General features: G+C 39.3%; 2 protein-coding genes across 9 annotated transcripts in view; one reads left to right on the top strand and one right to left on the bottom strand.

The window, feature by feature from the left end:
- Nucleotides 1-18,702, bottom strand: part of LOC146471558 (sodium channel and clathrin linker 1-like) — an 80,534-nt gene extending 61,832 nt beyond the window's left edge. For 2 of the 4 annotated variants that reach the window (XR_014866675.1, XM_085120114.1), the window contains exons 1-16: nt 18,417-18,701; nt 17,202-17,272; nt 16,509-16,546; nt 15,166-15,238; nt 13,694-13,749; nt 13,502-13,625; nt 10,676-10,747; nt 10,503-10,553; nt 9,785-9,850; nt 7,876-7,946; nt 7,667-7,757; nt 6,356-6,450; nt 4,330-4,416; nt 3,925-4,015; nt 2,845-2,943; nt 1,931-2,002 (exon numbers count right to left, since the gene is read on the bottom strand). Coding sequence is in view for 3 of the 4 variants with exons in the window: in XM_085120114.1 (XP_084976240.1) it covers nt 1,931-2,002; nt 2,845-2,943; nt 3,925-4,015; nt 4,330-4,416; nt 6,356-6,450; nt 7,667-7,757; nt 7,876-7,946; nt 9,785-9,850; nt 10,503-10,553; nt 10,676-10,747; nt 13,502-13,625; nt 13,694-13,749; nt 15,166-15,238; nt 16,509-16,546; nt 17,202-17,272; nt 18,417-18,468 (1,209 nt within the window). In the remaining variant the exon portion in view is untranslated. Of the gene's footprint in view, nt 1-1,930; nt 2,003-2,844; nt 2,944-3,924; nt 4,016-4,329; nt 4,417-6,355; nt 6,451-7,666; nt 7,758-7,875; nt 7,947-9,784; nt 9,851-10,502; nt 10,554-10,675; nt 10,748-13,501; nt 13,626-13,693; nt 13,750-15,165; nt 15,239-16,508; nt 16,547-17,201; nt 17,273-18,416 lie in introns of all 4 variants that reach the window. The other 2 variants (XM_085120116.1, XM_085120113.1) reach the window with 2 other exon arrangements.
- A 524-nt stretch (nt 18,703-19,226) lies between these two features.
- Nucleotides 19,227-23,268, top strand: part of LOC146471561 (uncharacterized) — a 28,952-nt gene continuing 24,910 nt past the window's right edge. For 4 of the 5 annotated variants that reach the window (XR_014866670.1, XM_085120008.1, XM_085120010.1 and 1 more), the window contains exons 1-5: nt 19,227-19,352; nt 20,541-20,639; nt 21,553-21,591; nt 22,257-22,306; nt 22,751-22,840. Coding sequence is in view for 4 of the 5 variants with exons in the window: in XM_085120008.1 (XP_084976134.1) it covers nt 19,319-19,352; nt 20,541-20,639; nt 21,553-21,591; nt 22,257-22,306; nt 22,751-22,840 (312 nt within the window). In the remaining variant the exon portion in view is untranslated. The remainder of the gene's footprint in view (nt 19,353-20,540; nt 20,640-21,552; nt 21,592-22,256; nt 22,307-22,750; nt 22,841-23,268) is intronic. The other variant, XM_085120009.1, reaches the window with a different exon arrangement.

Genomic DNA, 23,268 nt, shown 5'->3' on the forward strand with positions numbered 1-23,268 from the left:
TTGGCGATCTGCGTGAGTGATTTGTAGTCTTTCATAAACGTTATTACCAAACAAAGCAAGTTTTACCATAAATTTATAGGTCACCATTATTATTCGAAGCCCAACAACAAATATGGCAAGCCAAAAGAGAGATACGAACAAAAGGGCCAAAAAGAAAGTATAGTTATCTAATCTATAGTATTATCTTGCACAACGGGGTCAGTTATTCGAAAGCCGATTAAGCAAACTATGAACAAAATCTTTTCTCTCTCTCGATCTTTCAAGCCTTTGGCCTTTTCACTGGCAGTGCTAAGTTAAAATTTGAAACAAAAGATCGCCGCTTTTTTGAAAGTTTGCAAGCCGCCAAAGTCAAACATATCACCGTGTAATTCAAAAGATGCGGGGATGACCCTGCGGTGAGATTTAATTCAGAAATTCAGAATGCTGAGAGTATTTCTCTGTTTAAATCTAAATTAAGATCATTTCTCCTAAATGGACTACTCCTGTTTTGAACGTGATGTTTTATGTTTTGCTGCCTGTGTGTGTTTGATTGTGTACTTTCTTTTTAACCTAAATGTATTGATAAATTAGATAAGCTACGCCTAAAATCCTGATTTCAAAGTTGTAATTTGTTTTGAGGAGCCCGTAGCTCGTACAAGCCCCAATGGTTTCTCTATGGGCATCCTCGTCATTTGTTTCTCTCTCTTTTGTTATTTGTTTATCTTTTATATTTTAATATATATCTATCTTGTAACGATGTGCATAGACCGGACTCGAATCGAGCCTACGATGTGCAAGAATAATGGGACAAAAAAATAAACTGAAACTGAGTAACTGTGAAAAAATGCCCTCCCCCCCCCCCCTCCCCCACCAAATGTGGCCATGAACGAATCCAGAGGCCCGATTCTCAGAACTTTAGGAATTCCTGAAGAGTTAACGGGCCTAAGAAACAGTTTTCCTTTTCCTTTCCGTTTTCTCACGATTCATGCAATCTTGTAATAAACTTTGCCCACCTAAAATAGCTTTTCAGGCCAGAAATATGCCCAGAGTGTTGAGAAACCCGTTCCAGGACACCGTGTCAGAAGTGGAGGCATTTGCACAGGCACCAGAACTTCCGGTGAAAGAATCCTCTTTGAGTAGAAGCGAGAAAAAAAAACCAATTTCCATGAGATCTTCAGCTTACGTTATGTACTTGAATACCTAACCTTGCCATCGTGTTTTCCTTATTTTCTTTCTTTCTTTCTTCTTCTTTTTTTTTTATTTTTTTAATTTTTTTTATTTTTTTTATTTTTTTCATCTTTAGAAAGCGCGATACTGGCTAAATATCGTGGAATCTCGATTATTCGAACCCTCGATTCTTCGAACCAGAAGTTCTTTCCCGTGGATTTGCTTCGGAACAATTTGTAAGTCAAATTTTTGGAACTCCCGATTTTTCGAACCAAATGCAGTTTCCCCAGGAGGTTCGAAAAATCGGTGTTCTACTGTAAAACATTTCTTGATGTATTCTCCTTCCCCACCCCACCCTTACATTTCTATCTCCCAAATAACGTATACGATTTGGGTTCTCAAAGCATACGGAGTACACTATATGGAAATTTGTTGTTAGTTCTCGCTTCCTTCCGAGAGTTTTTCCAGGGCCCTTCAGTGATCTTTTCTCCAGGACAAAAAATGTCCAACTTTAAATCTACCTGGTTATCGAGGACTTGAAAAAATGCACAAATTTTAATAATAAATTTCCCCCACTTGTGGATGACCTGCACGCAACTGACGGCTAAATATTCAGTTTCATGGCCAGGACGCCAACATTTGCAGAATGCATACTCTCTAATCCTCGATCTTTGATGAGCAGTTCTCAACTTCCCAAAGAACAGCCCACGAGAGCAAACGCCTTCACAAAAGCCTTCAAAAGAGATCGACCGCCGGAAGGAAACAAGCTGCATTTTACACTTACCATTTCAAGGAAGTGCATTTCTTCCATAAGACTCTGGATATTTTTATTACACTGATTGCGTACAGCATCCACCTGCCGACAAACATTACAGGCATCAAAAACCATGTCAATAAAACACAAGAACGTAAAGAACAATTGAAGGGCTGAAAGGGTAACCTTATTTATTACACCCATTTTGAAATCACTGATGATCCTTGCAATCTGATTGGCTCTCAATGGTGCGATTTATTCCCAAATTGCACCATTTTTTGCTCTAAATCGCATCCTTTCTTTAGCCCATCAAAATGGAAATGAAGTAGCAAAAATAGAATATTAATATTGACAATAAAACTCTGCGATTTCAAAATAGGTGTAATAAAGTGGTAATTGAACTTTGTGTCGTGCAATTTTGGTCTGAAACCATACTTGTGAGTTCAAATCAAACTCGCGCTGCGCGCTCGTTCGAGTTTGAAATCACGCGTATGATTTCAGACTAAATTGCACTCCACTCAGTTCAATTACATTTACATTTACATTTACATGTTATTAGGTCGGTAAAATCCTGATCAGATATCACACCAACCGTAAAGAACATTATTAAAGTCGGGTTTTCTTGCACGCCGTTCATAGGAAGGTCAATTGTGATCATAATTAAATGAAGGATGTGATGATAATAATGATGATTAATACTGCTTACGTAAGGGCAGGGGAATCCTTCTATTCGCAGGGATCGTTAGAGTACAGCGGGTGGGCGGGGGAGGGAGGGGTCCTTTCGCCGGTCACGCCTTCCGAAGGGGTCGCTTTTTTCGGAGGGAATGGGAAAAGTTATTTCTTTTACCCGGCGCGTTACTTTTCTTGAGGGAGTCGGGATGGGGGGGGGGGGGGGGGGTTCCTGCATGCAGAGGGGTGGGTTATTTTCAACCCAACACCTTTACCTCTTCTCTTGTTCTTTTGCCAGCCTCTCTCAATATTTTATTGATCACTTCTTGCAGTCTGTTGACTTCTTGGGCTTTCTGTTGCTCACGGACAAGGGTCTGTGATAGAAACACGAGTGTGCATAGTCAAACATTTAGGGCCAAGTAGTTAGGTTTTAGGTTGAAGCAATGGGGACGCAAATGGGACATGTGAGTCAAGTTTGCTGTTGTCTGTTTTGATTTGTTCCTTGTTTTTACTGCTGTTGTTGTTTGTGTTTTTTCTTGCTTTTTATTTTGCTTCCCATTAAAAAACGACGGATCAACTTTGAAGCCTAAGGAATCGCCTTTCCCTCGAGTTACATGGAACATTTTGAGTCCGTAATTAAAATCCTTAATAGACTACGTGACAAGCGCAAGAAAGGCGAAAAGAAAAGGGGAATCGGGCACACGCGCGACCACTCTCCTCGTTCCCCTCGCGCGTCGTGCCCGCCCGATTCCCCTTCTCTCTTCCCCCTTCTAGCGCCTGCCACGCAGGCTACGTCCTTAAGTGTTTAACCAACTAACTAAATGAAACAACTGAACAGCACTTCCCCACAGTGCTGTTTACCATGCAGTACAGCATGATAGTTCCAACTTTTACACCCGTGAATGAAATCCTATTAAATGAAACTGCTAAACACTACTTTCTTGTGGTGCTGTTTATAATGTAGTACAAGGTGCTTCTAAATGACAGCTGTTTAGAAAGACAGTCGAATGGACAACAGACACAAAATAAAATTCACATAAACGTAACCTCTTTAATACGGATAGTAAAGCAATGACAGAGCCAGAACCGCTATCAAGTGAAATACTGCAGTGAGTCTTCAACGGAATCAAGTCATGTTTACTGCAGAGTGGATCCAAATTGGTTGGCGAGCTGTGTAAATTGATGAGTCCTTTTTTATTTATTTATTTTTTTTCCGGCTAACACCGTAGTCTCCTCAGCAGCCGTTGTTTAGGCTTGTCACGCAACGCGTCAGAGAGAGTGCGTTGCGTGACGAGCCCAAACTACTGCTGCGAAGGAGACTGCTAACACCGTGACTCCTTAAGCATGCACTTTACCTGATCTCTCTCAAGAATCGCATTTTCAACCATTTGAACACTGTCACGCACATGGGTAATGGCCTCAAATTCACGCTGTTCAAGCTCGGAACTGAAGAAAAACAAACATTCATAGTTTTGTACGTTAAAAGTACAGTAACCAACTTTATGCAACGAAGGTTACGACTGTAAAGTAATCCCGATACTGACAAACATGAGGCCGCGGATTCCGCACTAAATTAGAGTTTGAAACTGTTGGTTTTATGAATGAAAAAAAAAAACAACAACAACAGAACATAGAAAAAAGATTCCCATCCCGTCGTGGTGCTTAAGGTTTCTAATATCTCCAAGGGGAAACAGTTTTTCATGTCTTTTCACTACTTATTGTTGATTAACGGCATGATAATAAATCTTTATTTCTCTAACCTTTTTTTCTGCAAAGCTGTCACTCTCTCTTCCAATTCAGCTTTATCCGAGCGAAGCCGGCCGACTTCTTTGAGTGTTGCAGAGAGCCTACAGACAAAGTCGATATTTACACTGGGGCAAAAAAGATGACAAAAAGGCAACAACAGCAAGATAACGGTGTGAGAAATAGAAGACGATGGAACTGGAGCATGTTCCAGGCGTTCTCAAAGTGGGGAACGGCAAAAGCCTGGAAACTGGAGACTTCTAGTCTTTTCCCACTCTTCCCTTATAATTCGCTCACATTGAAATTTTCTTCGCGTCGTTCGCCACTATCAGGACGCCTGAGACAGGCTAATGTAATTGAAACTGGCAAAGAAACAGGGCAAGAGTACAAATACAAATGAAACAAGAAATCAACTTCGGGAGCAGAGTGTGTTAACATCAACCAAACCCTGGAAGACATTAGAGATACTTAGAATCGCGTTAACGGCAAACGTGAGATTCGCGTTTATGTTTCTTGATGAAAATAGCACATAAATGAGAATAGCGCAAAACAATTCTGGCCTTTGATGATAACGCAAAACTTCTCAGTTTTTCTGAGAAACTGGAAACAGTGAGCGGCAAATGTAGGATAAACAAGGTCACGTGGTCATCTCTGCCGTTTGCCGATAACGTAATTTTAAATCTCTGTATCAAGACATTCAAACGGCCAAAAAACAAAGCAAAACTTTCTAAATGTCTGTGGAGACAGATAACTATAAACAAACAAGAAAGAAAGAAAACAAAACAAAACACCAAACGCGACGTGAATCTTTTAAAAAGAAAACGAAACAAACTGGTATACAACAAACAAAAAGGAAAGGTAACCTCAAAATATTCTCACATGTTTGGTGTAGTTACGGAGAAAATATTCTCCATTCTGCAAAGACCAAAACTGTCAAAACGCGTCTGTTTGTTTGCGGCGGCGCACTCAGCTCTGTTTTCCTACTGTTGCCGGGAAACGAAACGTTGTTGTGGCGATTATGACGTGAAATGACACGCGTTAATTGGCAAAATGCGCGCGCGTCCAAACGGTGCGCGTCCAAACGGTATCGCTCGAGCAAGCCAGCAAACGCCAACAACTTGCAGCTACATGGGTGTGCCTCCCTGTTGTACAAATTGCTTTCCCTTTCAGCGAAAAACCTGGAGCAGTTATAATATTGCATAGTGACTAACGATTTGCGTGGTCTTTGTGATGTCGTCTAAGGTTTCATCTTGGTGTCTCAATATTTGCTTCTTAGCGTTAGCATGATTCCGGGTTGAAAATTCATGAATAAAACAATAACTTTCCTCCGTCTTAGGAAGAAACTTCGACGAAAACGTTGTTTTATTTCCATTTGCAATGATGATACACATCTGGAAATAACACTTAACACCAAGTAACCGCAAAACGATATTCAACATTTTTAAAAATTGTGTTACTCTCATCTTTATCGAACAGCGTTTAGAATTATAAGCCATCTCGGGTGAGATGACTTTTAAGCCCCATTCACACCAACACAACATGTTTAATTAAACCAGGTTTAAAAAAAATGAAAATTGGTAAAAAGAAAGCTGAACCATTGGCTTTGTAATAGGATTCACGTAAACTTCAACTCATGCTTTCAATTACATGTTATATCTGTAGTCGACAAAAATCCGAAAGTACCTTTTATGAAGGAAACAATTTTAAACTAGTTTAACTAAACAGCTTTTTATCGTGTTGAGGCCTTGGTGTGAATGAGGCATAAGTCCTGGAATCCCGCGACGAAACCCTTCACTCATGCCAACAAAAAATAACTTTCATCCCAGGGGGAGACTTGTTTAGTTCTTATGTAAACACGGCCTAAGAAGAGGTTCAATAGTTGTCAGTTGGCTCACATCCTAGTTCACAATTTTATTGTTTTATTGTAAACAGTGAAAATTTTGCATGGACAGCGAGCGAGTGATTCCCTTATGAAAGTCATAAAAAATAAACCTTGGTTCGGTTGTATACCTCTTTATCCAGTAAAATAACGTATGCACCCACCTCGACTCCATTGCAATAACAGCTGTTTGTAACTCCTCAACCCGAGTATCAACAGCCGCTTGTTCACTGTTAGATCCATCGCCCCTCTCTCTGTCCTGACGGCGGGAAAGACACGAAGATGGGTGTTAAGACTTTCTCAACAAACTACAACTGAATCACCGCAGAAACACAAAACTCACGCTATTCATATGCTAGTTTTGGGCTTGGACTGTGCGACAGTCTCAGCAATGCGTGTGGAGATCTGGATCGCCTAAATTAATAGGGATTGTTTATGACGACAAAAATGACACCTAGAAAATTAAAGGCTTTTCGAACCGGACACAACCGTCAAATGATGATGATGATGATGATGATGATGATGATGATGATGATGATCATGATCATGACAAGGATGAAGATGTGGATAATGATGATGATGATAATAGGTGAGGGTGGTGGTGTTAATCATGATGATTATGATGATAACGATGATGCTGATGACGACGACGACACCAACTCCACTTTTCGCCGGAATCTACGGCTATTTGACTATGATTTCGACAAGCTTACAGAAGTGGGAACAAAGCGCCTTCGATGACGTGAACATAAAACTAGCCAAAGTATCCTTGGAATCACTAACATCGCATGCGCTCTGCTCTCGTCGCATTAAAGGGGAAGTATCACGAAAATTTGATGTCATTTCAAAACCCAAAAATGTTTGTCTGACAACAGAAACAAAATAATAATTGTCTAGTTTTGTTATGAATTATCACCCCAGTGCAAAAAAAACTGTCGATTAGTGCCTCTAGCCAGAGACAGAGTAGGTCGGAATGGATTGAAACTTGAAAAACGTTAGGCTAATGTTTTTCAAGTTTTCGTATTTTTGTTTCCAAAATGCGCTAGAACAGAGTACGAGTTGTTCCTGTCAAGAATTGAGTTGATTTCTCTCCTCTCGTTGTTCTAGAATTATTTTGTAGCAAAGCGAAGGTCTTATTTCGCCATTTTTAACAAAAGAGGTAAAAAACCCCATGATACTTCCCCTTTAAAATCGTCACCATGTCCGGCGCCGTAAAATCAAATATAGTTAACTCACTGAGTTGCTACATTCCTAAGGACCTGCAGATTTGACTTCGAGTACGAGATTGAGTACAAGTACGACTTTTAAATTCTACTTTGCGTCACAAAATTCTTGTTCCTAGGGTCTCCTTATCTGCTGGTGGACAACGGGAAGAAGTGAGAGTTTTGGGGATGTGACTGATTTCAAATTTGAAAAGTCGTACTCGTGTCCCTATTCTTCTGTCAGGTGGCAAAAGAAACTACTTTCCTACCCACCCTCGCTCTAATTCTTCCTTCCATTAATTCCAGCGTTCTTCGAAGTTCTTCGTTCTGGGCTTTGGTGCTTTTCAACTCTGTTTTGCATTTCCTATCAAAAGAAAATAAAAATTATTAGATATATTTGTAAATTGCAGGAACATAAAAAAATCTAACTCTCATTACTTGCTATTCAACATGCGACAGAAAAAACTCGTTACTTTACGAACCTTAGTTCGCTTCGGACATCGTCAATCTCCTGGTCTTGCGTCTGAGCCGTTGTGAGAAACTTTTCATGCTCCTAAAAGGACGAGAACACATTCACGTTGAGTCGCTATTCCTGACAATAAAATTGTCTTATTGTTTTGTCTTAAAATAATAATCTTTTTGAAAGACTTCCAGATTTTCGGTACAGAATATTTTTAAGACTTATCTACATATGGTTTTAACGCGTTGTTAATATTTTCTTTTTTTATTTAATTAAACGTTACATGTACACTTTTGGAGTCATCGCATAGACAAGGCAGTGAGACTGCCAAACATTTTGATCTGTTGGTTTGCAATGTTTTCTATGTTCCATGAAAATTTCCATCGTCCAGCATTTAAAAATAAATTGTACATAATTTTGCATCTCATTCTGTGACTAAAAAATAAATACAATTAAAGTTTTATGAGTAACAGCCCTAAAACATGTAAACAATGCCAATAAAATATTAAAATAATGTATTACAAACAACGAAACTACTGAGTGCCATTGAGGAGAACGATACAATAACAGCATATTTTTATTTTTAATTGAAATTTGGGTTGGAAGATCAAGACAACCATTTTACGCGTTTTCGCAGAGAAATATGCGAGACTCAGAAAGCGCGAATTCAGACTGTTTTGCAGTCTACGTTTTCTAACGTACTTTAAATTGAAATGGAATCAAAGACGTTGCTAACTCCCTTTAAGACGTGTAGCCTTTGCACAGCCTCCCACTTTCCGAGAAAATATTTGGACGTTGTAGAGGACAGCTTACGGATGTGCACACTGCACAGGCTAGCATCGTGCCGGCTGCAGAAACCTGAATAACAGCCCGACAATCAAATTGCGAGAATTCAAAATTTTCGCATCGCTTCCCTGAAAGCAGCTGAAGGCCGCGACTGAACCTGAGTTGATTTACTGACAGCTATCCCAGATTTTCACAAGAGTGAGCTATATAACAGAGACAATTAGAATTAGATTTACGGCAAACGACAAAAATGACCACGTGACCATGTTTATCCTTCATTTGCCGCTCGCTGTTTTCAGTTTCTCAGTAAAATTGAGTAATTTTGCGTTGACATCAAAGGACAGAATTGTTTTGCACTATTCTCAGCTATGTATTCATTTTTTCACCTGAGAAAACATAAACGTGAATCTCACGTTTGCCGTTAGTCGTGAACGCGATTCTTAAATCTCTCTAATGATTAGCAGTGAACAAACTTGTGCAAATCAAGCCATAATTATCCTGCGACAGCACTCGCCTGTTTGTTCTTTCTTGGGCTGGGAAACAAGAGCAAGGAAAGGCATTTACGTGTACTATCACAGGCAATACCATAAAGCCAAGTCCACATTATTTTCGAAAAAACTTGAAAACGGAATTTTTTACTTTCTGTTGTTACATTCACACTAAAAACAACGTTTTTATTCAACAAAAACGGACCGTGATGACACTCGCCGAAGTGGACTATTCAGAAAACACCATTTTTCTGGTACAATGTGGACAACGGATTTTTTCGAACAACCCGTGAAAACGTTTTTGGTGACCGAAAAAGCATTTAGGTGTGGATTGAAGAACTAAACGGACGATAACTCCCTTTACAACACTTCGGATAAGTGTGGACGGCAATCTCGTTCACAGAAGCCGCGTTCATCAGCACCAAGGAGCCGGGAGTTCATACATGACGTTCTCAATCAAGTGCGTTTGACCTCCACTGACATCAAACGTCCACAGGCTCTCAAGATGAGATTGGGTGAACGGCGAAAATCATGTGAAAACGCTAGTGGGAATTAAAAGCTTCCGATACGTTTTTTCAATGGGAAAATTTCCCTTTGTGTAGCCTTAAGAGATACATTTTATTCCAGCAAATATATAGGCAGCAAGTGTTCTCTTACCATCCTCAGCTTTCTGTTTATCGATTGTAGCTCCTCGGCAAACTGTCTGGCTTTTTGAAGATCATTCTACAGTGGGGAAGAAAGACGCTCCCTTCATCAAACGGGTTTGTTTCTGAGGGAGGGGGGAAGGGTCTGAATAACCATGACAACAGGCATTTCTTAGCAGAGCGGCAGGCAAGAGTGAACACTTGTGTCTCCCGATTTATGCTCGATGTCTCGCTCCACACGCTCGACTAAATAAACGCACCATAAACCAAACCAAAAGACCACGACCCTCTTGGTAAAAAGCGAAAATGTCAGCTTTCAAACATTGTGAGATTTACACGATGTGTGGCCGGATGCCAAGAGTTGCCACCCAGCCACACATTCTTTGTAAAATCTTGAAATTTTTACCGTTGTTTCTCAAAACTATTTTACATGCCACGCTCAAATTTTCGGAAAATGCTAAGTTTGCTAATCTATGGAGACCACTTGTTTATAGCTAGAGTTGTCGTTTTGCGATATGTGAACAACGAAACTACAGCTGTCAGAGCTGTCATTAAGTTTTCAGCCACATGTTGCATTAAGCTTCTCACCCGTAACAGTGTTGTTAACTTCTGAGTAAAATAACCCTTCAACCATCAAGATCAGCCATAACATCAAGGTTCTTTCAAGGGTATTCAACCGTAACAGGTGTTACGGGTTACGGCCCTTAATGACAGCTCTGGCTGTGTTTTACCTGCAAACTTGCCATGCTCCTCGATCTTGTTTTAAGGTCAACATCTTTTTCCTGCACGAAATGAAAAACGTGTTATGAATAAAAGCTAGATTGTCAGGTTGTTTCGCTCCCTGCTGGTTGGGGCATGCATTAAGTGCGTATCTAGAAATTTAATGAAAGGTAGAAAGTCATACTCTTTCAATCTCCTGGAGCTTTTCCAACTCGCTGCAAGCATTTTGCCAGAGTTCCACGTAGCTGTCCCTTTCCTAAATGTGAAAGTAGATTAGCCTTAGTCAACTCGTCATAATAAGACAAACAGAATCCATCTTACCGAGAAAGATGACGATTGGTGCATACACCAGTACCCTTAATTTTTGGCGTACGAAATCCCTAAAATACGCTCATAAAAACGCACAGAAAAGATCTAAAAACTCCAAACCTAACATACACAATGTTGTTGGTACAGGAACGAATTTCGCATAAACTATGACTTCCTGTGTGCCTGTTGGCTGTGTTAGGTTTACAAGGTATTGCCGTAAGATGTACAGTCGCCATCAGATTTGTTGTGGGTAGTGTACTGTGTAGTGCTCTACCCACTATGTCATCAGGCATGTAAGAGTGAGTGAGTGAGTGAGTGAGTGAGTGAGTGAGTGAGTGAGTGAGTGAGTGTCCGTAAACAGGTCCGTAGCGCGTGCACAGTAATTCCCACAAGCACGCACTGCATACCATTTTTTTAAATTAATTTTAACGAATGTGAGCATGATCATATTGAAAAGTGGATTATCTCGAGTTATGGCAAGAACACGAATGTACTGCGCAAACATGGTCACGTGTTCACGCAAGTCGAAGAACCTCGCGCCATCAATCTGCAGGGCCGTAGCCAGTATGAGGCAAACCGAGGCACTTGCCTCAGTCATTGTTTTTTTTTTTTCGGGGAAAGTAAGATTTTTTTTGAAGGAGAAAGAAAGGCACTAGCAGGAAATAAATTCATAAACAACTAAACAAATGTAAAAAATGTTAACGCAACATGGTATTTTGTTTAATAAATCAGGCAGTTGCCTGAATGACAGATGAGAAAAATTAAGCAAAAATTCATGCTAACCAGGCAGCAACTTCCTAAAGAAAACTGCCTCGTTTTCATGTGTTTTGACGCCATTTCTCGAGTCTTCTGTCTTCTCTGATCTGAATGAGGAAAATCTATCAAAATGCAGCGTTCTATTTCCCTGCTAGCAGAGGTCTCTGCCGTCAGAGACCTCTGCTAGCAGGGAACGTTCTATCTAATCAACAGCTTTTTTCAAAGAAAGCGGTAAGTAGATGCTCTCATAACATGCTTTCAGCGCTTCTCAATAATCGAAACAAAATTTAACCTTCTTTTGACATTATTTAGCTAAGCAACTTTTACTTTCAGTCCATCTAGTAAAGATGGTGATGTCAGTGAAGAGGCCACCGGAGATGGTGAGAAAGAAGTTGTAGAGGGCGAAAGCGGACAGGCGACAGCGCAACTAAGTACAGGAAGCTGTTCGTGCGAGCGCAGCTTTAGCGCTCTCCGCAAGTTGAAGACCTGAGGTGAGTTGCATAAAATTTAATGTCGGGCGTAACTGCTAAGGCCAGACCTTCAGCCCAGTCACACTCACTATTTTAACTTCTGACGATAGCATTTACGCCCGCCGTTAAGTTTTATGCAACTCGTCCCTGGTGCCGTTCATCGATGGGCTCTAACAGGCTGAATGGCCCTGTATTAGCCCATATCCACAGCAAAATCCCTGTGGACCCGCTCGAGGTTCTACAGCGATGGGATGCTAGTGGGCACAGGCGAATCACGCTGGCATTTAACAGCTAAAATCATTGCCTTTTAGAAACGACCAGGTTTTATGAGCCTGCGAGACTGATCACCCCCAACAAACCCTACTTTTCACGAAACCACTGGTCAGCCGAACCTGGTTTAGGTCGTTGTTATCTAAGGCCTTCCTATAGAAACAAACCACCAACAAACACATTAAACAGCCGCATACAAGAGCAGAGAGAGAGCCCCTAAAGTAGCACTTAAATAGCTCCCCTCCCACCCACCCACCCCCCCCCCCCCAAAAAAAAGAACACCTAGCTCTCTTGATCTATATTGCCTTTAGGGCTCCTAGCGGAATTTTTGTCAGATAAGGTTTCATCCCAGTGGTTTGCTTAAACGTAGCCATCATATTTAAGACCCTTAATAGCTAGGCAGGGAATTCAACCATGGATATTGCCTCAGTCCTTATTTTTTTCTGGCTACGGCCCTGATCTGTATGCACCCGCGTGTTTCGATGCATGGGCGTTTTTCCTCTGCGATGAGGATGTCTCATGGACTGCCGATATTTGAATGGTAAGAATTCCCAAAAGGGAAAGCTGCCGTGAAACTTTGTTAAAGGTGAGCGCTTTTCCTCTGCGATTAGGATGCTTTAGCGACCGCCAATATCTTAATGGTAAGAATTCCCAAAAGGAAAGCTTCCGTCAAATTTGTCAAAAAGTGATTGAGGGAAGGCGTGTTTAAGTTGTCAACATGAAACAGGAAAATTTAAACTCATTACACTTATCTAGACATCAAGCCTCCAAGTGAGTAACTTAATTTCAGAGCCCACGAGCCTCCTCCATCGGCAACAATCCACCACACCCGACGGCGATTCTCCAAGATAATAAAATAACTTAGAGTAAGTCTACCTCTACTATCACTGATAGAAACAAAGGCCTGCTCACACGCTAACAGCCCCCCTCACAGAAGCTCTTTAGGCTCGTCACGTAATCTTCCCTCCTCAGTGAGAGTCTCGCTGGGGAAGAAAGATTGCGTGACCAGCCGACTCTCCTTAGGAAGGAAAGTTTGCGTGACAATCCGACTCTTGTTGGCGAAGGAAAAAGTGGGTGACCAGCCAACTCTCGTTGGGGACGAAAGATTGTGTGACGATCCGACTCTTGTCGGGGAGATTGCGTGACAAGCCAAACAGTAGTCTGCTGCGAGGGAGGCAAGCAAGTTAATAGCCCCTGTGCATTACCTGTGACAGTAACTGAAGCTGATGACGCATGTTCTGCATTACTTCCCTTTCCGCGCCGCTCCCTTCACCTTGCCGCAGTATTTCCATCTGCGCTTCAATGCTCCTTCTTAACTCCTCGTGCAATCTACACAAAGAAAATTCCTGATTATTGTAATATCCTGTTACAACAACGTAGCCTGCTTTACACAGTACCTTGTGTTTTCCTGTACAACATGGTCAGTCTTCTGTTTCAAGGATGACAATTCTTCCTGAAATCCAAATCAAAGTATTAGAGCGCGTCCTTTCTGGGAAAATCTAAATCTGGATTTTTTAATCCAAAAACAGATTGATGTAATAATATGTGGGTTGAGTTTGTTGTTGGTTCTCGTCTCTTCTCCAAGAGGTTTTTCTCCGGGTACTCTAGTTTTTCCCTCTCCTCAAAAACCAACATTTATCTTTCAAATTCGAATTCAATCCGAAATTTACAGGACAACACAGATTAATATTAATCAATGGATTATAATAATGATAGATTATAATAGGGTTATTATAATCTGGTAATAGATTATTATAATCTAGTGATTATTATAATTCAGTAATAAATTAAGGCACGGCAAAAAATTGGAAGGATTAGATTATTATTAATAATATCATCCGGATTAATATTACTCTATTATAATCCAGATAAAATTTCCGTGAATGTTCGGATATAACAGATCTATAGGACAGACACACTGCAGACATAACGTGGGACTGACGGGACATAACACTGATCACATCAGTCAAATGACAATCACTTGCATATGCGAGAGCTGGGGTAGATACCACAATGTTGACCCTAGAAGAAAATGAAAAGGAACAAGCGCCTCTGGGCCAGTGAATCTGTGCCTTGCCCAGGTATGTGCTGTTACATAAAAGGGGACCTTGAAAAAGGGAATAACTACCAGCTGCATAGGAATAGCGACAATCCCAAAGACGCTGTTTCGAGGTTAGTGATAAGGACGCCTTAGATTGTTAAGTAATATCAATCTACGGAAGCTTTGGACAAAGATTAATCCTAGGTAGGAATAATATTAATGCTAAATAGGATTAATAGGAATCCTATGTAGGATTAATGTTTATCAGATTAATATTAATTTTACATAAGATTAATATTAGTTGTAATTAATTAAGGCATGGCTCAAACCTCAGAAATGGATTATAATAATCTATTACTGAATTATAATAATCATTACGATTAATTACGAGTTGTCCTGAATTTAGGGCCTAGATGATAATGACTTGTGTAATTCTAGCTACATGTACCCTGAGATCACAAATCCTAATTTGGATTCTCCCCCCCCCCCCCAAAAAAAACAGCCATAATTAAATTAAAACATCATTGACAAGGACCCATACTCTGATTGACTGAGTGTCATGTGTTGAATGTGTTTGTGTTAAATAAGCGGGAGGGCAGACAATTTTTTACCCTGATTCTAACTTGAATTAAACATCAAAAATACTTAAACAAACAGAATCACGCTCTCGGTGAGCAAACACTCAGGTCTGGTCAACATATTTTTTTGAGAAGAATTATTGAAAGAATTTTCTTTCACTTAGATAGTTCACACTTTGTAAGCTTCACAACAAGACGAAAAGGAAACTTTAGAACTGTACAGTACATTGTCTGAAAAAATTACATGTACCTTCAAGAAAAATACTTGTTCCTGATATGCTTTAATGTTGCTATCATACTCTGCCAGCAGAGGGGACAGAAGGCTGTCAAAAGAGAAAACCAACAACAACAAATTTGTGAGGATGGCTTTTACAATGTTTGGTTTATCAACAGAGTTGATAGGGTAATTTGGCTACCATAAAGAGATTGGAGTGCAGATGTTTCGCTATGATGAAAGGCTAACACTTGAAACGTCAGCACTTGAATCTCTTTATAGTGACAGAATTAACTTAAATGAATGTAAATATATGAAACATATATTTTGAACTGCGGATCAAAGATGAAAAAGAGAAAGAAAAAATTTTTTTTCAGGCTTTCTCTTCGCAACTGCTTAAGTTGCATACTTACTGCAGGGATCTTTCTCTATTTCAGAATTGCCTTATCAACTCTGTCGATAAAACCAAATATCAATGACACTCCCCACCAATGCAGTGTTCTTTACAAACTAATCCCCTCATCCATTTGAATTTTACAATGTCTACTGGCTGGATCAAAATTCAGGGTCTTAAAATAACTAAGGATGAAAGAGCGAGAACAAAGATGCTGCCTTTGCCAAAACAGCTCCGAACGATTAGACCTCCACATGGCTTGGACAACCAGGTAAAATATGGCAGTCCCATGTCCAGTGAAGATATAAAAGAGCCACCCAGGACATAACAAACCCAGAGTATGACTTTCTACAGGGTCCCGCATTTGAGTCGGGTGAGAATGAGATGAGACCAAACATTGACAGCAGCTGTTTGAGATAAGCCTCTACATGCTGATGTCTGTAAAGAGTGATGAGACATGCATGTACATGTAACAATGTTAGACTCACTCACAAGTCAGGCTAAGGACATTTTAGCCTTGGGTCACCAATTGTATATTTTTAATTTTTTTCACTTGAGAAGTTACAAAAAACACAGACAGAATAAATAGACTTATTTACTGATTTCCCAACGACCCTCCCCCCCACCTCCTCCTCTTCAAACAATCATACACATACACTTAACACAACACAGTCACACAGCTAACAAATAGCGCTTAGACAGGAATTAAGATAGTATAATATAATAATATAAATTGTAGATGTTTCAAAACAGCTATTTATCTTTAAAAAGCGCCACTTGCAGCCACCAATCATGGCAACCAGCTGGCTCTGGTAAATTGGAGACACCCATTTTTTGTCATCTTAATGGTTAGTTGTCCCATCCTGAGCCCTTAGCAAGCACAGAGCTCACACGGAGCTCTCATAGACCAGAAAAGAAGAAAGGAAAGACATGAAGAAAGTCTTACAAAGAGTATACCATAAGGGATCCAACTATATCACATTACCTGGAGTTTGTGATCCATGGCGGAAGAGGCTCATCACCCTATAGAAATGAAAAAACTTCCAAGTTAAGCACAGGTAGAAATCACAAAAATTGCACAGGATACAAACAGTAACTTTAAATTTTAAACCAAACACTTCACCAACATCAGTCATTGTTTCTTTCATTCCACAGCGACCACAGTGTACATGTACCTCACAAACTTTATGGACAACATACCTCTAACAACTAAAATATTCACTTCTATATAACAGGGGACAGCATTGCTGAGGGCACCACACTTGTGATCTGGTGGTTTAAGTTTAACTTCCATCTCTCTGACCAAGGTTGGGGCATGTTCAAATCCTCAGTCTTGATTGTCAATAACAACCAAGACCTGGTCTATAGCTACAGTGTGACCCATACCAGCTGAGGTGGGCCTCTAATAAACCTTTGGCAGTTGATAACTATTTGTACGGTACATACTGTTGTTTTGAATTTGCCTAATGTAACTTGTATAAAATATTACTTGTTTACCTGCTTGATGTTTAGTATCTTTACTTCCAGACTACGGTCATAAAATTGATGTGAGACATAATAACATAAAAATTACAACGGTTTCAAAATTTTCTATTCAAAATCAATGTTTTAATCCTGGCATACATTCTCGTGACCACTCAATTTAAATATTTATTTATTTATTGACTGTATTCTCTACCTTCACATCTGGCTCTCTAACTGGTAGGTACTTCTTTTGATATTCTTCAAGCACAGCATTTAGTCTTCTAACTGCAAAGCAGATGGAATAAATTTCTTGTATCTGTTGTAGTACTTGCACTTTCCATTCCCTAATTGGTTTTTAATGTAATTTCATTGTTTTCTCAATGTATTGTCTACATTTTCACACTTCAATACTACTGTACATAGGCAGCTTCTGAAACCTGATCTTCAACTGTTACTATGAAATATCCTTTTCTAACCATTTCTTGCATGAGGTGGCTTCATGATGGCATTTCAGGTAGCAAACACATTCTTCCATGTAGTTCAACCCATTTGTTCCACAACTATTGTGTTCGGCCAAGTTCCTATCAACTTATTAGAAGTACCACCAGTGTGTCTGCTTGGTTAATCTCAGTTATTTCAATAATTGAAATTATTTGTAGGAATGTCAGTGGTAAGTAAAAGTCCCACAAATGTATTTGGTCAAAGGACAGATAGCGACTCCTGATTATCCCAACACAAATTTAACAAACATGGAATACCAAGGTACCTCCAGAACATGAAAAAAAACGCCTGGATAAAAACAACTTTGCTCCTTTACTCTACAACAGGCTGAGATTTCATGCTCAAATTTCCCAAAATGGGTCCTGTGGTTACTGATTGCATTTTTGTTCCTCCAGCATCTTACAGATGTCGTGGACGGTACAGTTCTGTGAGTAAGGGAAATCGGTAATTTTTTTTAAAGTGGGAGATCAATTATTTCTTTCTTTAAGTTTTTTGAGCTGGGGATTGGGGAAGGGGGGGGGGGGGGTGGGGGTTAATTATTTGGAGTGGGTCGATTTGGGAGAAGTGTGTTTCATGATCAAAACTAGCACAAAAGATAAAATCTTCAAGATCTCCACATCAATTAAGGTTGCCAGATTTCTCAGTCTGTAGAAATTTGAGGTGGAAATTGATTTCTGATAGGTTTGATCACTTTTCAACAGATAACAATTCAATTGATTACACAAACCAGGGAAATAACAATATAATAAAAGTTTGGAATGATAATTTAATAAAAAGCTGTTTACAATCTTGAAATCGCATAAACATATCAACAGGTGGTATGCAAACACGTTTATTGTTTCAGCTGTGTATAAACCGTGCATTAGTAAATACTTCGGTGAAAACAATAATTTTTTAAGAGTTTAAATTTACTACTTCAATTAAATACCTTGATCTTGTAGAAATTTGACGTAATCTTCATCTCGCAAGCTGGAACTCATCCTTGGCAGAAGTCAAGGTCGAATGATTATGACGATCTGGTTAAAGATATTTCGCTGGCAGCCGGTAGAACCCTCACCAGTCCGAGGCATATCTACGCTCCATTTAGTCGCCTTTAAAAGGACGGCTTGATTATCTCGATGCGTTATGAAATAAACGATCAAAAAGAGCTGTAAACATTGACAACATCTTGCACCAAGAAAGACGCCATTTTGTTAATCCGCAATCAGCCAATCAGAGACAGTAAATTGAGCAAGCGGTGGTTGGTCATAAATACTCACGTGACAAAATTGTGCACTTTGAACCACTTTGATTGGTTATCGTTGTAAAAAACGGAAGTGTTCGAATTTCGGCGGTAATTAATCTTTTTAAAACCAGCTTTTATTTGGTCTGAGATCTTGATTTCATTATTTCTCCTATTGTTAGAGAAGAAACAGAATATTTATGGTCATCCCACACTGATTGAGTCACTAGCTTGATTAATATCAGAGGATTCTTCTGTAATCCCGAAATATTGATGGTTTATCGAACGGCTTGCGAAGATATTTTTATAGGAGAAATAATAAAAGAACCATTACCATAAAATCTCAAGCCTCTAGTCAAAATTTTCTACAGTCTACTCTATCCAACCAAAAAAAAAGCATATTTTCAAATCTCGCGGGAAAATTTATTTGATCGCGAGGGCAACGTGAAATCGAGGCGTCGATAAATGCCTGCTTGTGATTGGCTCCTTTTGAAAACCGATTCCTAACGAACTGCTAACGAACTGAACAAATCCATTTCATGATCATTTTTCTTCATCCGTGCGCACGTTTTGAATTATTTTCGATCTGTTGTTCAAAAGCTTGAGGCATGTTTCCGAAGTCCAAGAGATTTCATAATCCAGGTAAGACATGGAATATGGAATATTTTTAACAAGTTTTGTGCCAGTGCTTCGACTTTGCCCATTCATAGATCAAATCAATGGCCGCCATATGCATTGCCACATGAGGTAATCGATCTGAAGTTGAAAGTTAGCTACAAGCTTCTTAATGCAGGCAGTAGCCTTTCTGTCAACGAACTTATGTAGCTCGTGATTTTATGGTCCTAATTCTGTCCTTAAATTACCCTGAGATAATCCCAAACAACATTTAAATAGTGCTGCACGTTCACTTTTTGCAGCTTTCTGTGAACTTATGACATGGAGACTGGGGATCGTGTTGCACTACCACTCATTTTGCACATCTCCCGCTCGATATAAACGCTTAAACTTCATATACACCAAGCTTTTAAAATCCTTGCATGAATTAGAGTTTGTAGAAGCAGCAAGAAGTATTCGCTTCTTCTATAGGTGTCCTTCATATCGGCATTACCAACGTCTATTTTGAGAATGCTCCAGTAGAGAAAAACATGAGGTGAAGTGAATAATAATTTGTTTTTACTGTCGATCGCCAGATCTCCCTGTTTTTACAAACAGAATGTTCATTTGAATTGTAAGCTTACACAGCTGTATATGAAAGGCTTTAGAAAGTCTGAAAGCTACTAATTAATCTGATAGATAACCCACCATAAAATTACACGCTTGGAGAGAGCAAATAAGTTACAGTGTTGCTAAATTGTTGTGAAACGAGACAGTAAAAGTATAATTACTAGCTAAAGGGAGCCTCTTCTTCCAAAATTATTAGATTTTGGCGCAGTGAGGGTGATAGAAAATAATGAAAATAAAATCCAGTATTGGGAAACTTTGTCTCCCCTACCTTTTGCCTTTTAGTAGATTTTAGTCCCCGAGCTTTTAGAACTCTGAGTAACGCAGTCCCCTTTATAGTAGCTACTGATCTTCATAATATTTAGCCAGGGGTTTCATTAAATTTTGAAGTAGGAGGGCACCTATAAGAGTAGCTGGGAAGAAAATTACACTTGAAGTGAGTTTCTTTATGTTCAGTTTGAAAGTAGGCAGGTACTGACTCTTATGTTTCCTGGTACTGGTACCCGGGTTCCACCTTCTAATGAGAACCACTTTCAGCTGCTATAATTTAAACAGCGATACTTCATACCTATTACACAGTAAGATATAGCAGAAATCTTTTCCCCTCAGTACCTCAGGCACCCCCCGTTGGCTCATATGAAATCAAAACTCATAAACAAGGACAGGCACCTGGGTTTGGCAAAGGAAAGAGGTTTGCTGAATTGAAAGGTAAGTCACAACAAATATGTCAAATCTGATATAAGTACACCATTGTAAATTTAAGTAAAGTAAGAAATATGCAGAGTATTGTGCTCATTAGGTCAAGTAACAAAGGTCTGTTTACACAATCATGTGATTTCTGTGCAGTTTTTGCCGCACCTTTTTTAGTGCAACTCAAGTTGCAGTTTCAAATCGCCTGTGTAAATTAAACTAGAGGCTATTCCAATGCAATTTGTTGCCATATTTAAATATTGAAGGGGTTTTGCGCATCTTTTAAACTTGGTGAAAACTTGGAGGGTTTCTCAGGGAACACGATAATAAAACCACTATGCTTAGTAAAGGAAACCTCCACTCTTGAAATAAATTAACTTTAAATTGTTGAAAATACGATCTCATTTCAAATTTCGCTGGAAAACATAGAAATAAGACTTTTGTGTCAGACAAAACAGGATTTGATTATCAGCTATTTTTGGTTTAAATTTCCATTTCATGATGTAATACGGTTGCTCTATTTCACACAAGAGAACTTCTGTTTACTAACAACAGTTGCAACTGTATGATGTCATAAAATCCAAAATGATGGCACCTGGGAAATTTAAAAGCGAAAATAGGTGATTATCATACACTATCTAATTTTTAGCACACTTGAATGTTATTTCTACTTTTTAAACTTAAATTTAGAATTCAGACACTATTTCCAACAATTTACAGTCCATTTGTTGTCAGAGTGGAGGTTCCCTTTCAGACTTCACACGCTCATTCAGCTGCATACGAATTTACTTAAATAATTAATATGAAAATTAACCACAAGTAGCAAGGCATGTGAAAGCTTTTTTGGTCTAACTTACAATGCAGTTAACACTTGTCTCAGTTAAGATGACTTGCATTGAGTTTGTGAAGTACAAGTTTCTGTTTGTTTTAGACAGCGGTCCTGGACCAGGCAGTAATATCAGTTTGCTTGGTGAGTATGGACTATAGCTTTCATTTGACTGGATTATCTGGGATCACATGATATTTTCGCTAGGGGTTTTATTAGAAGTCGTGTTCTGGGTCCTGGCCCCCATTTACTAGGCTGGTTTAACAAAAGAATGCCAACGCCAGTTGACAACGGCACACGCATCGAGTGTACCTATAAGATAGTCCAAATAGACTGACGTCCAGACTATTCCATACGCTCTCGCATCCTCAAATAACATTCCTAATCCTGTTCTGTTGCTAAATTGACCCACCAATTTTACTCAGCACATGGTATCGTGGAACCACAATTTGACGAACCTCTATATAACAAGTCCTCGGTATAATGAGCAACATTCTCCAACCTGGCCCTTTAAAATGTGAGGAAAAGAACCTTGATGTAACATTTAACCAATTTCCCTAGCCCACCCACTGGCACGTTGTTAAATTGAGGTTCCATTGTACCTGCTTTTGAAGAGATTTAAAAGCCAGTCTACATTTGTATTGACTGACTGATTACATCTTATAAACAAGACAAAGTAATCAGTGATTTCAAACTATTCACCATTAAAGACCCTCCCACCCTCATATGCTCGTTTTTTGTATTTTGCTTACTGAGCAAAATACTAAGAATACTAAGTTAAGTATTCTTTATTTGTGTTGTTCATTCAGATATCAGTTCTTGTAGTACATCAAGTAGGAATGACACCAGTAAATGCTCTGTAAGTAGAAAATATCCATGATTGTGTACACTGTACCATACATGTACCATATCACAAATACACACTTGCGTTAAACTTACTTTTCTCATCCATTTGTACTTTAAGATTATAATACATGTATGTTAAAGTAAACACATTAAGTAACAATTTTCATCTTTGTAAACACGCTGTTTATAATACAATATACAGTGTATGTGTTAGCCTGTTCCAGGTTCTGGGCTGAGCGGGAGGTGCGAAGGAGCAGACAAGAGGGATGAAAACAAGGGGGCACTCTCGTTTACTTTCCTCTCGCCCGCTCCTTCACGTCTCCCGCACAGCGCAGAGTCTGGAACAGGCTGTGTACATGTATCTGCTGACAATAACATCAGCCCTAAATACTTTAATTGTACCAAGGTTATTAAGTGTAGTAAATAAATATAGTCTTTTTTATTTGTGCTATTATAGCAGTTCACTACTCCTCTACCACTTCGAAAGAGCAGAAATATATCTTCTTCTACTCCTAATTCCAACGGGGACTCAGGACTAGAAAATGAGGTAACTTAAACTTAAATGTAGTCTGTACGCAGATTGGAACTTCTAGTTTCATTTTAATTTAATTTAGCTGGGGTTTTATTACGATTTTTAATAGGGGGTGTGAGGTTAGCACAGCTGGCCAGGATAGTAAAACCAAATTGACAATATCATGTTCTTTTATGGAAAAAATGGGTTGAAATACATGTCAAATGCAACCTGGCAAAGTTGTCTTCTCAGACAGTCACTTTGCCTGATGTCTGGTCCTTAAAGGCCGATTTACACGGTCCGACTTTGTTGCATGCAACAAGCTTACGACAGGCCTACGACACCAATTGTTTTGTGTAAATCAAACCTACAATTCGCTTACGACCGTCGTGTACGTCACGAAAATAGTTGTGGGATTTTAAAACATGTTTTAAAATCCTACGACAATCGTAAGTATAGGCAAT

Source organism: Pavona decussata, unplaced genomic scaffold (genome assembly GCF_977016875.1).
Source record: "Pavona decussata unplaced genomic scaffold, jaPavDecu1.1 SCAFFOLD_102, whole genome shotgun sequence".
NCBI lineage: Eukaryota > Metazoa > Cnidaria > Anthozoa > Scleractinia > Agariciidae > Pavona > Pavona decussata.